Source organism: Pelophylax lessonae (genome assembly GCF_965119305.1).
Source record: "Pelophylax lessonae genome assembly, chromosome: 2".
Lineage (NCBI taxonomy): Eukaryota > Metazoa > Chordata > Amphibia > Anura > Ranidae > Pelophylax > Pelophylax lessonae.
The window spans coordinates 227450659-227468037 of record NC_138769.1 but is presented as its reverse complement, the minus strand read 5'-3'; the positions used below and the strand labels follow the sequence as shown (position 1 = coordinate 227468037).

Genomic DNA, 17379 nt, shown 5'->3' with positions numbered 1-17379 from the left:
TTGAACTGGATGTACTGTCTTTTTTCAACCTCACAAACTATGTAACTATATGACATGTATACATTTCACAACTGCTATGCTAAACATACCACCACACAAATAAAAAAATAAAGCTGGATCAATAAAAATAAGTTTTTACCTACTCAACTTGTAAACAAAAAAATTAACACAGCCACCAATACCAAATACCAATCCAACAGCATGGAAATTATCAATGTTAGTGAAACCCTGTAGACACTTGCCACTTCATAATTGTCCACTGTTTTCTTCAAGTCTATCCAATCAAAATAGCATACCCTACAGAAACCCCTCAAACGAGAAATCAACCGAGAAATTACGGTCAAAATCCACTTGTAGCAAACGTGCAAGAGAACACTCAACGGGAACGTTGCTTTAAGTCTGCATGTGTGAGAGGTATACACTGCACTCACTCTAGCAGGCAGGGTGCTAATTTCACAAAAACTACATATGGAACAATCACTGAAAAGGACGACAAAAAGTAGAAGCATGCAGATCAAGGCCAAAAAAAAAAAAAAGAAAAAGCATCAAATGGTCCACGAGATTGTATGTGTGGGGTGGGATTGCCTGATTTCTAGCTGTAATTGGTACAATTTCTATCTGGCTCATAAATGGCAAAGAACAAATGTAAAGTGATATGGACTTGGAGACAACTGATGAGATGTAGATATTTTAAACAAGTGTACTGACCTGTATGGGTGGTATATCTGGTAAAGAGGGAAGATTCTCTGGATTTGTAACAGATGGAATTAATTCTATTGATGTAACAGATGGGCTGGTTGGGCCTCTATTTGCACTTGCCATGGATGCTGTAGTAGGGCTAGTTGGATTGATTGTATTATTATGGATCGAGACAACTGGAAATGGACCTGCATGCCCAGGGTTTGAATGTTGCTGGAGGAAAAGACCAAAAGAAACAAAGTTATGGAAAAGGCTTGTGCATGTATCGGTATTACTAATTACACAAATCATAGCAATTAATGCATTTTACTTTTATTACTTTAAAGCATCCAATGAGATCAGAATATAATTTCTCTCAGGTAACTTCGTCTTCCTTTAAGCAAATTAAAATGATAGTAAATAGTTTGAGTTATAAATTGGAAAATAATTGGAATAAATCAGTTGTCCCAAGTGTTAAAAGTTACAACAGTTAACTACTACAGTGCCTCAATGAGTAGTAAAAATTCAGACAATGTTTGGGATCGATTGATTTAAAAACATTGTGAAATGACTGCAAGGGAATGGTGGATAAACCTCTAAAATATTGTGCTCATTTTGTGCTAATTAAACTATTTCAGGTACACAGTTTGTCCTGTTTAAATGTCTACCCTGCACTGGATTATGTCCAACCATTTTAACCACCACAGCGAGCGAACAATCTGTTGAGCTACAAAATAATCTAAAAAGAAATTTGGACTTACATTATGGAGCACATAAAATAAACACTTATTCATACACCATGGGTTATAGGCATTTACCTTCAATGGATTGGATAATGGCATGCTTTTGAGGACATGCCCCTTTGTGACAACTCCCCCATAACCCTACTGTACTCCACCAGTCCTCAGTTTTATCGCAAGCAATGCAGAATAAACAAAAAGCGTTGAGGGTGGCCTGTGCCCTGTACTCCAAAATATGGAATTTACAGGCAAGTCACATTTCCTCACATCCCAATCATACGGTACAGGAGACAGGTAAAACATTCCTACACCATGGAATGTTCCAAAGCAAAGTAAACATCGAGCCAAAGAGAACTGTGCCAACAGGCAAAAAAATAACACATGGGTCAAAGACGCAAGTTCAATGTGCCACTGCAAGAACCTTGAGGCCAAAAACTGCATCCACATAAGATTGGACATACACCTGGTAAAACTGAAAAAGCATGAACTGATAAACCAGGCGGCGACCTTACACAGTTGGGCAACAGAGGCCTGGTGCCTAAAAGCCCAGGACACTTCCACAGATCTGGTTGAGTGATTGCACAACATTGCAGGAGAGGGTTTTTGTTTAAGGGCATAAGCTCTTGCAACAAAGTTCCTTATCCAGTGTGCAATCATGGATTTTGAAGCAGGATGCAAGTTTCCAAAGAAAAACAGGGAAGCTGTTATTCCATTAAAAGCAGTAGCTTTTAGGTACATACTAATGGCTTTGACTACACCAAGGTAATGTAGAAAGAATTCCTTTGGATGCCAAGGAGCAGGACACAAGGATGGCAGGACAAAGTTCTCCATGAGATGGAACACTGGAACCACATTTGGAAAAAAGTTATGAGCATAAAACAACCTTGCTGTTGTGAAGTATGAGGAAAGGTTCTTTAAAGGAATGGGAGGGCCAGCAGAGATAAATGTGAAAGTGGGCACAGACGACCAGGTCGCCGTTTTGCACACCTGAGCCACAGAAGCCTGATGGCAAAACACCCAAGAGGCACTGACAGCTCTAGTAGAATATGCCATCACAGGAAAAGGAGGCACCTGACCCTTTAGTGAATAGGCTTGAACAATAGTCTGTCTGATACATTTGGAAATGGTTGCCGCGGACATAGCCAAACCCTTCCTAGGTCCCTCGGGAAGGACAAACAGGGAATCAAACTTCCTAAAAGACTTCGTGGCAGACAGGAAACCCTGACCGCCCGAACCACATCCAAGGAATGCAAGGCAAATTCCTTGGGATGCTCTGGTTTTGCACAAAGCGAAGGCAAGACAATATCTGTTGAGGTGGAAGGCAGACACCGCCTTGGGAAGAAAAGATTGATTGGGTCTCAAGACCACTTTATCCCTATGAACAACCAGATAAGGTGAGAGGCAAGACAGCCGCCAACTCAGACACTCTGCGAGCAGAGGTGACAGCCACCAGAAAGGCAACTTTTTGGGACAACACAGGCAGAGGTATTTCTCTGATGTTCTCAAAAGGGAGGCCGTTGCAAAACGGAAAAAAACGAATTCAGGTCTAATGGAGGCAAAGGAGCCTTCCTCTGGGGAGCCAGATGACGCACCTCTTGAATAAAGGTGCCAATCAAGTATTTAGTCGCCAAGGGACGCTGGAAGAAAATGGCTAAGGCCGACAACTGACCCTTTATCATGGCAAGCGGCAAGCGCCGATCCACACCTTCCTGCAGGAAGGCCAAAATCCTCGCCACCGAGAAGGAGCGAGGATGAAACCCTTGCGATTCACACCAAGCACGATGTCTGCGTACCACGACTGACGCGGCCAGTCTGGGGCCACCAGAATTACCTGCACCCATTCTGACGCCAACCTGCGGAGGAACCTGGACAGCAGTTGAATCGGAGGGAAGGCATAAATCAGCCAATACTGGTGCCAGGGCACCACCAATGCATCAGTGGCATCCGCCAGAGGATCGCTGGTTCTGGCCACGAACCTTCCCACCTTATGGTGGAGATGGGACGCGAACAGATCCACGTTCGGAGTCCCCCATCGGGCACACAGGAGGCAAAACATCTCTGGATGCAGGGACCACTTCCCCCTGGTCCCGGGACTGGCGACTCAGATAGTCCGCCTGCCTGTTTTCCACACCCGGAATGTGAACAGCTGAAATCACTGGAATGTGCGTCTGGACCCAAGACAGGATCTCTGCCACTTCCTTGGCCGCCCAGGCACCCTTGGTGCCCCCTTGGTGATTGATGCAAGCCACCACTGTGGGCGTGGTCCGACTGAACACAAACCAGGCGACCCTGTAGCCGAGTCGTCCAATGGAACAAGCAGAGCTTGATTGCCAGGAGCTCCAAGATGTTTATCGGTAAGGAGGATTACTCCGCCGACCACGTCCCCTGGGTACAAAGTGCGTCCAGAACTCCACCTCAGCCCGACAGGCTGGCAGCCGTGGTCATCACCGTCCATAGTAGAGGCTGAAAAGATTTGCCTCGTGTCAGAGATGGCGACCGGAGTCACCACAAAAGGTTCTTCCTTGTGAGGTGGCTATGAGATATCCTCCTGTCCAACGACTGAGGTTTTCTGTCCCACCTGGCAACAATCTCTGCTTGCAGAGTTCTCATGTGAAACTGAGTGAATGGAATGGCTCCGAAGGCCGAAACCATCAGACCCAGAGACGGCATGCAGGCCCGCAGCGAGGAGAGATCGTTGTCCCTGAGAGACCTGATCTCACCCTGTAAGGTCCAAAGTTTTTCCTCCAAGAGAAAAACCTTTGCTTTTGCGGAGTCCAAGACCATCCCCAGGTAATTGAGGCGAACTGATGGGGTCAGAGCAGACATCTGAAAGTTGATGGTCCACCCGAACTCCTGGAGCGTCTGAACCGTGACTGTCAGATCGCTTGCCAAATTGGCACATGAGCTCGCCCTTAACAGGAGGTTGTCTAGATAACCGAGGACCACAATCCCCTTCATGCGCCGCAAAGCCAGCACTGGAGCCTAAACCTTGGTGAATACCCTGGGAGCCGAAGCGAGACCGAAGGGTAATGCCACAAATTGAAAATGCTCCTCTGCCACTGCGAAGCGGAGATACCGCTGGATGACCCTCGAGTATAGGAATGTGCACATATGCATCCTTTAAGTCGATGGAGGCCAGAAAGTCCCCTGGACTCAACAATGCCACCACCGACTGGATGGATTCAATCTGGAACTTCTGTACCCGCACAAAGTGGTTTAGTGACTTTAGGTCCAGAATTGGACGCACCTTGCTCTCCTTCCTGGGCACTAGGAACAGTTTGGAATAGAACCTGCAAAACCTGTGACGCTGAGGGACTGGTACAATGACTCCTTGGGCGAGAAGATCTTGCACTGCCCCTTTGAGATCCTTTAAATGATCGGGAGTCACACAGGGATTTTATTTAAAGAACCTGTCTGTGGAGCGAGATCGAAACTCGATCTTGTACCCTGAACAAATCAGTTTGTGAACCCACCTGTGCTGAAGTTGGGACAATCAGGGTTCCTGAAAGTAACGCAGGCATCCCCCCACCCCTGCAACGGGTGAGGGTATCCCTTCAGGCGGAGGAGGGCTGGGCCGCCGAACCGGCCTGACCGGCCTTAGGTTTCCCGGACCATGGCTCCCTGGGGCAGCCTGAAATCTTGAAGAATTTACCTTTTTCCTGTGCCCGAGGCACGAAAGGACCCACAATGAGCCCTGAAAGAAGGACCCCCACCCAGCACAGGGAGATTTTCTCTTAGAGGCTTGGGGCAAAAGGGACTTTTGCCACCAGTAAGATCTTTGATCAACTCATCCAAGGTATCCCCAAAAAGGCAATTACCCACATAAGGGACATCAGACACCGTCTTCTTGGAAGCATGGTCAGCCGACCAACTTTTTAGCCAAATAATGCAGCGGATTGCAAACCCAGCCACAGACAACCTTGCGACCAAAGGAGCCTCGTCCAAGGCCGCATCAAACAGATACATCACAGCCTGGGCCATTTGATCCACCATGTCATGGGCAGCCGGGAGAAGCCGATTCCGCCACTAAGGTGCGCCTAAGCACCTTGGACCATTCCGTGACAGCTTGAGAAACCATCACCGAAGCAAGCACAGGCCTTAGCAGGGAGCCCGCCACCAAATACATGTGGCGGGAAAGAGTCTCCATGCGCCTATCTGCCGGATCCTTGAACACCGGGGAGTCCTCCACAGGCATCAAGGTAGATTTATTCAACCTAGAAACAGTGTGGTCCACCTTTGGTGACACCGTCCAACGATTGTCCACAAGATCTGCAAACAGATAGCGGTATTTAAACCGCTTAAGCACCACCAGCATATACTTTATGTGACGCCATTGGTCGTTCAGTTTCGTAAAACTCCTCGGAGCAGGGAAAAACCTGACCAGACTTCTGGGCTTTGTGGGGACCCGAAGGAAACCCGTTTACCTGACTGGGTGGGCTCATCAATATTTAAAGTCTCCCTGGCGGAGCTAATGAGTGCATCCACTATAGCATGTTCCCACGCCGCAGTAGAAGAGGACTCCTCCTCCGAATGAGATGACTGGGACCCCTCAGGGGGGACGTTGTCCGTGGCAACCAAATCAGGCTCTGAGTCAGAAGACATCGGACGTTTTTTAGAAGTGTGTTCAGACATCAGCAGAGCCACCTTGGATGCCAAAGTCGCAAGTGCAGCAGATGAGGCCATGGAAGAGGATTGAGGGGTTCCTGAAGCATCGACCAGGTCTGCGGGGAATTTGTCATCCTGGGACTCCATTTTGCAATAAAAACTTTTTTTGGGACACTGGCCCTTTAAAATGTTCCAGCGGTCCACATCGCCAGTGGAGACCCCTGAAAAACAGCTATAGCCACAGAGAAAGTACAGTTTTTGTAGGAAAATGCCAGAAAAAAACAGCCAAAAATTACCCCACAGTGTCACAGTGTACTTGCCCAGACCTCCATACACGCTGCTGCAGTGAAGAGAAGTGAAAAAGGAAGTGACTAGAGGCTGATGCATGCCCTGAGCCACAGTAATATGGTGCCTAATAGAAAAAAATGGGAGGAAGCACTCGCAAAATGGCCGCCGCCCTTACTAGGCGGCCGCCCATAGTAAAGATGGCACCCGAACCGGTACCAGAATGACAGAAAAAATGGCTGCTGCCCACACAAAGTCGTCAAAACAGCCTGCCCTCACCCAAAAAGGCAGCCGAGCAATCAGCGCCAAGGTAGTGTAAAACCCAGGAGCTGGCCACCGCAAGGAAAACCAGAAGTACCCCCATGAATGCACTAAGCCCCCACACCCCCAATCCATAGCAGTGTACACCATAGTGCGTAGGGCCGCACAAAACGGCCACGAGGGGGGATACCACAGAGACCACCTTTTCCTGCCATCCCCCAGAAGTGGGCCCACATAACACCCCACAGACAAGTGTCCCAAGGACACGGGGGTAGCCCACTCACCATTGCACGGATAGTGGGCTCCGCTCCGATACGGAACACCTCCCACCCTGAGTGGGGGTGCCGTCAGCCAGGAAGGGATACTAGTAAGTAACACACGGCGTTCAGAAGTTGAGACATCCCGGCGAAGAAGGTTCTCCGCAGGGCTCGTCCCCGTCCTCAGGGGCACCGCTGTTGCGAGGCCTGGGCGCACCAATGACCTGCGAAGCTCGTTGGCATGCTGGGACTCCATAAGGATCTAGATTATCCAGTGTTAGGCCCAGCTCTGCTGTCGCTTGTAGTTCTCCAGGGATCCCCCTGACTAGCGATAGTGTGTAAGAGAGATATAAAAGACTATTTTAAAAGAAAACTGAAGAACTGAGACATAGGTCCCAGCTGGTAAGACCTAGACCTACTCCTGACGCTAGGCAGCATGACTGGAGAACTGGAGAACAGTGCTCACTGTGTTAGGATAATGGCTGAGGGACAGCCCCATAGAGGTGTGTCTCAGTGTGAAGTTTTTTAATAACCTTTCACTGCCTAGCTTACTCCTGCAGAGGGCACCATTACCCACTTGTGAAGGTATAATGAACGGGCGACTGTCAGAGGACGTAGGAGAAAGAATGCATGAGGCCGATCTGGTCAAAACCGGATTGCAGAAAGGCCAAATGGCAAGATACTTTTTGGAGAGTAATCTCTGGGACTTAATAGTGCTCACCAGGTAAAGTAAGATTTCAAGGTACAGTAACAGATCTTCCTGGAAGTGGCCTTTGAGGTTTTCAGCAGGGTAGAAATTACACTCTGGAATTCCTCTATTCTTGATAACTTGGATTTCAACAACCATACTGTTAAAAAAACGGGCTGTAAAGTATGGTGGAAGATAAAGCCAGATCTGGCATATTGGGAAGAGGCCAGGGATCGTCTGTTAGAAGCCTACGTATATAAGTGAACCAGGTTCTTTGGGGCCAGTAGAATTACCCTCTCTTGCGCTATTCTGTAGAGCAGAGGCGGCCGGATTTGCAATGGAGGGAAGGCATAAATTAGTCTGAACTGAGACCAGTGGATAATTAGAGCATCCAAGCCACAGCTAGAGGATCCTTGGTTCTGGTGAAAAACAGAGGTAGTTTGTTGTATTTTGGAGGCTAGGATGACCACATTGAGTTTCATCTTTGGAATGTCAGACTGAACATATCTGAATGAGGAGTTTATTCCCCTTGGTCTAAGCAGTTGCAGCCAAGACAACCCACTTGCCAGTTGTCCACTCCTATTGGGACAGCAGAAATCACTGGACCGTAAGTGTATGAGAATCTGATTTGCATCATACAAGGCAGCCAGGCTCCTTGATAAATGTTGCTGCTGACTGCCCTGAGCGCCAAGACCTTGGTGAGTTTGGTTTCCTCTCTTGACCATGTTCCTTGACTGCTAACAATTGGAAGACTTATCCCCAGCCTGACAGACTTGTCTGTTGTAAGAACGGAGATTTTTTACCACTGTTAAGGCTTTCGTTTTGATCCACCAGGACAAGGACGTTTTTGCTTGGCTGGATAAGAGTATGGGTAATCCAGAGAAAGATTGCTTTTTCAGTGCCGAGGGAACATTTAGTTTAGTTCTAGAGTACTTTTGAGTGAAATTTGGTGAAGGTACCACCATGAAGGCGACCTTTAGAACCAGAACACTCGTACAAAATTTAATTGTAGGATTTCTTGGCTCTCCGTTGGTGAGCATGCACTCAAAGAGAAAACTCTTCTTAAGACAGACTTGCTTTGGATGTACTTAGCCACTTGCCTACCGGGCACCTAAATTCCCTTGCTGCCCAGGCCAATTTCCAGCTTTCAGTGCTGTAGCACGTTTAATGACAACTGCGCGGTCATGTAACACTGTACCCCAAATGAAAACCTATAATTTTTTCACACAAAGCAAGCTTTCCTTTGGTGGTATTTAATCACTACTGGGGTTTTTATTTTTTGCTGAACAAAAAATTTTTTGGGGGGGGGGGGGGGGGACAGTTTTTATAGTTTGTTATAAAATTTTGCAAACCGGTAATTTTTCACCTTCATAGATGTTCACTGATAAGGCAGCGCTCATGGGCACTGGTAGGTGACACTGATAGGTAGCACCGATGAGGCACAGGTAGGTGGCACTGGTAAGCACAGATGAGGCGGCAGTTGCTCTCCCTCTTCGGGACTGATGTCCCTCTGAGAGCAGCCTGTGATCTGCTTTATTTCTTCTCCTCACGCAGTCAGCGCAAGGGAAAAAAAAAAAAAGTAAGGTACCTGGTAACTCTAAGAAGTCTTCCAGGGAATTATCTGAGAGATGGACTCCTCCCACCTTTAGAAACAAGAAACAATATTCCACCATTATAAAAATGTCAGTCACACCTGTGTTTCTAGACCGGAAGGGTTTGCCCAATTAACAACAGGCCATTTTTTGCGATTTGGCCCTGCGTTACTTTAACGGACAATTGCACGTGCGACGATGTACCTAAATAAAATTGATGTCCTATTTCCCAACAAATAAAGCTTTTTGGTGGTATTTGATCACCTCTGCGATTTTTATTTTTTGCGCTATAAACAAAAAAAATGTCACATTCTGCTATACAACACTGCCGAGTGGGTGCGGGAGCGCACCGGCGGTGGCGTGTGCTCGCCCCCTAGCTGCAGGAGTGCAACCAACGTAGAGCTACGTCGGTTTGCGCAGGAGGGCCAGCCTGCCGCAGCAGTCCTTAAGTGGTTAACAATAAAGCACCGAAGAAACCCTCGATAAGCTTATGAATCTGCAAAACCCTTTTGTATTGTTCTTTAGGGCGGAAACGAGTGCTGCCCTGGAAGACTTCTTAGAAAAAGAGTTACCAGGAATGCAGCTCTGTTTTCTCTAATCGTCTTCCAGGGCAGCATTTGGGAGGATGTATCAAGCAATACTTACTAGGTAAGAGATAACGTCTGGAGCACCTTGTGACGAAATGTCTGGTCCTGACTGGACAGCTGGTCGATACTGTAATGCCTTGCAAAGGTATTGAAGCTCGACCATGTCGTTGCCCTGCAGATCTGCTCCGGTGTTGCCCCAACCCTTTCTGTGCTTGAGGATGCAAAAGCTCTTGTTAAGTAGGCATTGACTCCACTCGGCGGGGCAAGGTCTTGTGCTTGGTAGGCTGTCTGAATAGCAAGCTTTATCCTTCTGGCTATGGTACTTTTCAAGGCCGTTTCCCTTTGTTGACTCCTGGGCGGAGTACGAATAGTGTGGTCGTTTTTTTGCCAATCCTTCGTCCTCTCAAGGTAAGCCATTAGAATTTTCCTTACATCTAGATTGTTGTATGTATCCCTTTTCTTGCCATCAACCCAACCTGGAAGGGAGGGGATAACCACATCCTGTGTTCTGTGGAACGATGGAGACTAGGTAGAAAAGTTGGGTCTGGGGTAAGGATTTAAACTGGTAGAAAGACCTCATGCTTATGGTATAGATAAGTGAATAAATGTAAACAATATCTTACACTCCAAAGTGTCTGTTTGCTAGCTGCAAATTAAAGTGCATGTGCCTTTAAGTGAATATATAGTGACAGTGTTGCAGCGCTGCTAGAGAAATTTGTGCAAAAAGTGCAAAAAATTGATATGTGCAAAATGTGAGACAAAGTGCAAATATCAGAAATATCTTATAACAATAATGCTAAAATTCATATTTAAAATCATAAATAAAGTGCTAAAAATCTGCAATAACTGATCAAAATAGTAATCAATAAATATGCAATAATAGTGAAAAAGTCCATATATGGTCTGCGGGCTATAAACCACAATTGTTCCGCTGGATTAATTCGGGTTTTCACCCCCTGTGGTAATCTACTCACCACAAATAGCTCGGTCATCTGCGATTAAACACCTGATGAGACTTTCCTAGGCAGCTGGGATACACCGAGTATGCTGGGAACAATCCTTGTAATGGTCCTTTACTGTGTACTTCCGATTCCCTCAGGAATAAGTAAAGTGCCAAACATAGTGAAGTACGTTTGCAAAGGTTTTATTGAAAATAAAGAAATCTACTTACAAACATGAAACAAATACGGGCGACATGTAATCACGGCTCGGTGGATCGCTGCTCTCGCAGCGTGCGTCTCACCGGCCGGAAAGGACGTCAGGTCCGCTCAGCCAATCGCTAGACGCGTGATTGGACAGAGGACGCCGTGATTGGACGGCGAAACGCGTCTAGAGATTGGCTGAGCGGACCTGACGTCATTTCCGGCCGGTGAGACGCACGCTGCGAGAGCAGCGATCCACCGAGCCGTGATTACATGTCGCCCGTATTTGTTTCATGTTTGTAAGTAGATTTCTTTATTTTCAATAAAACCTTTGCAAGTATCCAATCTGTGCTGGGTGCATGTCTATTCTGTGGACAATGGAAGTAGCGATTGTTCAGGAAATGGTTTGACAGCACTGCAGTGTCAGCAGATAAAAATCTTTATTTCTCCAAAAACTTGACAGCACAATGAACAGATGCCTCAAACAGCAGACTCCTTCACGAATCAGGTTCGCTTATTGCAATGAATAACCGAACACGATTTGTGAAAGGAGTCTGTAGGCTTTGTAGGAAAGATGCTTTTGAGAAGATTGGCTTCCAGGCTGTCTGTTGATTAGGCGACAAACAGTAGATTGTCTAGGTATGGCACCACACCTATGCCTTGCTGTCTTAGATTTTTCAGGGCTTTTGCCATTGTTTGAGAAAATCCTGGGTGCCCGAGATGTCGAAAGGTAGAGCTGTGTACTGCATATGTAGAGTGCTAGACTTGGATCGCAAATCTTAGGCATTTTTAATTGCTTTTTTTCCTATCGGCACATGTATAAATATGCAGAAAAGTAAAGCTGTGCGGACAAACTCCTGGTTTTTCCTTCTTCCGGTGGTATGTGGCAAATCCCTTTTTGTTCTAGTAAGTTCTCTAGTGCAGATAAAGCCTCTGTGTGGTCTGTGCCTTTTGGCAGTGTCGTCACCAGGTATTTGAATGGGGACGAGTGGAAAACTCTCCAGTAACCTTCTGCTATCGTGCAAAGGACAAATCTGTTCCTTGAGATCTTCCTCCACTGATGAGCAAAGGTCGCCAATCTTGCCCCGAGTTTCTGCCCCTGACCTGCACAACCCAAAGCCCACTGAGCTGGATGGGGGGGCTGGCCAGGGAGTGCCCTGCAATTAGCAAAGAGACTGGAAAAAAAAAAAAAAAAATCAACGTCTGCAGCTCCTGTGGATCCAGAGGAAACCCAATCAAACTGATGCACACAGGCGTGACTGAAATTTTTATAATGGTGGATTGTGTTTCCTGTTTCCGGAGGGGAGGAGCTGATCTCTCAGATTCTGCCCTGAAAGACGATTAGCGAAAAAGCAGATTGCTGGCTCTGTTTACATCACGTGATCAGTTGTAATTGGCTGACGTCTGATCACATGGTAAGGGGCCGGGACCAGCCTCATACTCCTATCTGCGATCAGCCGAGTCTCATTGACTCGCTGATCAGAGTGAGCCAAGCGTGCAGGCAGCTTATGCACGGGAGGACGTAAAATGGACGCCCTCCTGGCAATTTAGGCCCGCGCTGTAGCTGTCTTTCTGCTATATTGCGGGCATGAAAATTTAAGATCAGACCTGGTATTCGAGGCCTAGAGAAGGCTGGAAAGCAGATTTCCTGAAATCGATCACCTAGCCAAAGGTCTGGGGCATCTGAATTGCCTTTTGGATATATGTTGAGAGTTGCAAGGGATATGATACCTGCAGGCAATGGTAGTCAAGATAGCTTGTCCATCGAATGCCCTGAGCTGAGTAGAGCAAGCACAGGTGCTAAGGCCTTTGTGCAATCTCTGGGAGCAGAAGATAGGTCAAAGGGCATTGCAACAAACTAGAAGTAGTGGTCTGGCAATGAAAAGTGCAGAAAATGCAGATGAGGTGGGTAAATCGGAACGTGTAGATAGACATTTTGGATGTCCACTGATGTCATGAATACCCCTTGATCCAGAGAGGCAATTGCTAACCTTGCAGATTACATGTGAAATTTTGAAATGTTGAGGGATTTTAATCCAGGAAAGAATACCCCGTTGGGTTTCAATACCAAAAACAGGTTTGAAATAAAATATGTTGAACCTATGGTGGTACTGGTACAACAACTCCCCGGGACAAGTGGTGGTTGGGGTCATTCTGCAAATCTGACTGTCCCTGGACAGTTTTTAATGGATATGAAAGAAGCAAGCAGTGAGATGGTAGTTATAAACTCTTACCCAATTCTCTTTTAAAACCACTGATTAAACCCATAGGTATGAGAGGTCTGTGTTCCAGAAAGAAGCAAACAGACATACTACCATTTTTGGGAGTGAGGGCACAGCTTCAATGCGAGGGGGGTCTGAACAAGGCCTGGTGGTCTTTCTAGGTCAAAACTCAGTGCTGACAGAAAGGAACCTAGGTTTTTGAAGTTGAAGGTGCTCTGTGTTTAAGGGAGCTAGGAGCTACTGAGAAGGCTGGATTTTGGACTCTCTCATGAGGAAATAAAACCTTCCCACCTGTGACCTCTGAAGAATTGGTCAAGTGCCTCCTCAATACACATCTTTGGTAGGGCATATACGTTTGAGGTGCCTTTTCTTGGCAGCTCATGCTTTAAGCCTTTAGACCAAATAGCCTGCATATATGAAAAGGAGATTTTAGGCATTCTAGACATTTGTCTCAACATGTTCCAGGGTATCTACACAAAAAAATAGTGGTGTGGTTTGGCCGCTCGTGTGAATGGCCACTTGATCAGAGAGCTCTGGCGGGAAGAAGCTCTTCACAGCGGCTATACAGTAGACAGAACCCAGCGATGCGGCAATAAGCAGCCCTAGGCAGCCGGGATGTCATGGGGACCAGCCACCCGACACGGCACCGGAGCTTCTCAGCCTAAGAAGCTCGCCGATTTCTTCCCAGGCACATGCAGAGAGGAGGAGCAAGTTGGCGACAGGGGACACATGAACCTCTCTCCCTCAACAGCTAGAGCAGAACAGTCCCCTAGAAGCAAGGAAACACCCTGCAGCCTCACCAGCCGCCTCTCCTTCAAAAGGGACCTGTAAGTAAGAAACACTACACTACATTAGGGGACACTGAGAACACTATGGCAGCTCCAAACACTCTTTGCTTTCCCTACCTCTGATCAGCCAGCTTCTGAACACTAAAAATGCTCATGTCCCTGAAAAAAAGACCTACAGGGCGAGTTGTGCAGAAATGTCTCTGATCTGCAAGTACAGGTAGAACACCTGAAAGACAAGTTAAAGTTGAAAACAAATTGGTAGATTGCATTGCTGCCCATAATGATATAGTGAATGGCTACCAGGAGCGAGACGCTGACATCCAGTGGTTAAAAAATAAACAGATCTTGAAGACAGGTCCAGGAGGAATAATTTTAAATTTAGAGGCATCCCTGAGCCAATTTCTCCTCCTGAGCGCACGCAATATTCTCCTTCAATTACTGAAAACACTCCTACCTACGGAAAATGCCCACGACCTAATTATCGACAGGGTGCACCGCATTGCTAAACCACAATCCCTACCCGACACTGTGCCAAGGGACGTATTAGCAAGAATTAATTTCTACCTTATCAAAGACAGCCATGGCAGCAGCTCAGAAAGCGTGCAAACTAGCAGATCCATTCTCCCACATCTCCATTCATGCGGACCTGTCTGCCACTACACTAGCTCATTTCAGACAGTTCACACCGCTAACAGAAGCCCTGAGGGAAAGAAAATAAAAATTACAACTTCCGCCACATTGCAGGTCTCCTACCAAGGGCAAAAGCATATTCTACATTTCCCGACTGAAGCCAAGAATCTTCCTCAGCAATGGAATAGTCCAGTGCCAGCAATAAATGACAGGAACCATTCAAACCTCCCAACGCTCCTATATTCATGTCCGGAACCCAACCCCCAGCCCAGGCTAACTCATTAGGTGGCTCTCATAGGCCCCATCTTTGCTACGCTTTGTTAGGAAACGGATTACATGGTAGCTACCAAACTTGCCCTAGTACGGACCCCTCTTGCCTGGTACCCTGACACACTAGTTGCTAGATTTTGTTACAGTTCTTGAGGACACCCAGTCCCAATTTTTATATTATTTTGATAAATAATTTGATATTTCTGTTTTATATTAACATTGCTTCTGATATGAGCTGTGGTACATCCCTTTGACAGTGTGCACTTCTCCAGCGTATTATATCAAATCCGCTGAGGCTTCCTTTCCCCGTATCGCACAAAGTTCCCAAATCTAATTTAAGCCCCACCCCCACCTACAGTGAATATGTCTCTTAAAATCACCTTTCTCAATGTGAAGGGCTTGAACAGCCTCTATAAGATCTACGCTATGTAGAGAAGCCCTCTCCCAGAAGCGGGACTTATTTTGCGCACAGGAAACTCATTTGAAGCTCCAAGACCCACCCCAAGAGTCTCATCACAAATTACCACACGGTTTCTTCACAAACTCTGAAAAAAAAAGGCATAATGATAGCAATTAAAGATTCAATCACATTTACACAAAAGTTTGTGAAACTCGATCTCAATGACAGATCTATCATATTGGGAGCAGATCTAAGCCACAAACTCTTTACTTTGGTGCTGGTATATTCACTGAACGCTAACCAGAAGAAATTTTTTGGCACCCTAATGAAACGCATTTGGTCTATTTAAGTGGGCCAACTTATTGTATGTGGAGACCTTAATGCAGTCTCAGACTCCTCTATGGACTCCATCAGCAGGATCGGCTCCCATGACCTTTCTCCCTTACCGCATGAGGAGGGACTATATGATGTATGGAGAAGTGTACACGGCTCAGAGAAAGACCTCACTTTCTTCTCTTCTCCGCTCCATGTCTACTCCAGGATTGACATGTTCCTCATAGACAAGCCTACCCCTTTCTCAATCGTCAAATGCAAACATTGGCAAAATCCTATGGTCTGACCATGCTCAGATTTCCCTTTTTTAGCGATCAACTAGAATACATACCCCAATAAATTGTGGAGATTGAATAGAATACCAGCCTATTACACAATTCTATGAAAAACACGTCCAATCCAAAATAGAAAAATTCTTCGCCCAGAACGAACGCTCTGACTAATGCACACTCCCTGTGGGTGGCCCATAATGCCTTCATGCGTGGAGTGTTCATCAAATTGGGCTGCCAGGAGAAGCGTAGTAGGACAAAGGTTTTTAGCTGATATTACTCAGGCTATAGCAGACCTTGAGACCCAGAATAAACAATGTTTTTGGCTTGAAAGGGATAATTAATTGAAAGAACGCCGACAAAACTCTTAATGTTGTGTGTCCCAATTTGACATTCAATTGAAAAAAAAAACTAAATTAAATTACTATGTAGCCAGCTACAAGATCGGCCCCTTGTTAGCAAGACAGAAAAAAATAAAAATAAAAAAATAGACCACCTTTTGGATACCCCCAACCAAGTTCTCCGCCCATTAAAAGCAATTTCCATGCTCCCTATGCATAAAGCGCTGGGACTGAATGGTTTTAGTAGAGAGTATTAAAAAAAAAAAAAAAAAAAAAAATCGGAATTTTCCTATCACCTTACTTACAACAGGTGTACAACTCTGCAGTGGAATTAGCGTCATTAGGAATTCGCTTCATTTCCCAAGGAAGCACTAATTCACCCCCCCCCCCCCCCAAACCATGAAATCACCTGATTACCCTGCCAACTATCGTCCCATTTCACTTCTTAACACGGACATAAAAATGGATTTTTTTAAGATCTTACCGTAAAATCCTTTTCTCTTAAGCTCATTGACAGACATAGTCCTCGTTGATTAATAACAACTCGGGTTATACTGCCCTCTACAGGAGTAGGACTAGACAGGAAAGAAAACGTTCTGGCCACACCTTAGGGGCAGTCCCAGAGGGTATATCCCCTCTCTCTCTGCTACAGCAAATCAGTTATGTCACAAAGCAGTGTTTAGAGAATTTAACCCAACCCAACTCAAAAACAGAGGGGCGGGTACTACGTCTGTCAATGAGCTTAAGAGAAGGATTTTACGGTAAGATTTTACAAAAATCCATTTTTCTCTGTCGCTCATTGACAGACGTAGTCCTCGTTGATTAACAACAACTCGGGACGTCCCAAAGCAGTACCACAAATGAGGGGTGGGAAAATGGAAATCAAAATCCAATCTAGAAGGCCCAACCGATGCCAACTAGAAGTTCTAAAGGCTCATCAATCAAAAGATGAGACTCAACAGAAATTCCAACCGAAAAAAACCCGAGGTAGACCACTGGTCTCCTCAAATTGCGGCCTGCAAAACCTTGCGGCCAAATGAGGCATCCGCCGATGCCATCACATCAACTTTATAAAATTTTGTTAAGGTATGTACCGACGACCAGGTGGCCGCCTTGCACACCTGGACCACTGACGCCTGATGGCGGTAGGCCCAGGAAGTGCTGAGCGCTCGAGTGGAGTGCGCCTTAACAGGAAACGGAGGATTCCGACCCTTAATAGAATAAGCCTGTACCACCGTCTGTCTAATCCATTTGGAGATAGTCGCGGCAGATGCAGGCAACCCCTTTCTGG

At 46.2% G+C, this 17379-nt stretch overlaps 1 protein-coding gene across 3 annotated transcripts in view; it reads right to left on the bottom strand.

Annotated features, from left to right (window-relative positions):
- The window catches only part of TRIM33 (tripartite motif containing 33), a 271501-nt gene that overhangs the window by 72949 nt on the left and 181173 nt on the right, over nucleotides 1-17379 (bottom strand). For 2 of the 3 annotated variants that reach the window (XM_082246207.1, XM_082246206.1), the window contains exon 11: nucleotides 709-912. The exons of the other annotated variant lie outside the window; for it this stretch is intronic. In XM_082246207.1, the coding sequence (XP_082102333.1) occupies nucleotides 709-912 (204 nt within the window). The remainder of the gene's footprint in view (nucleotides 1-708; nucleotides 913-17379) is intronic. 3 annotated transcript variants of the gene reach the window in all.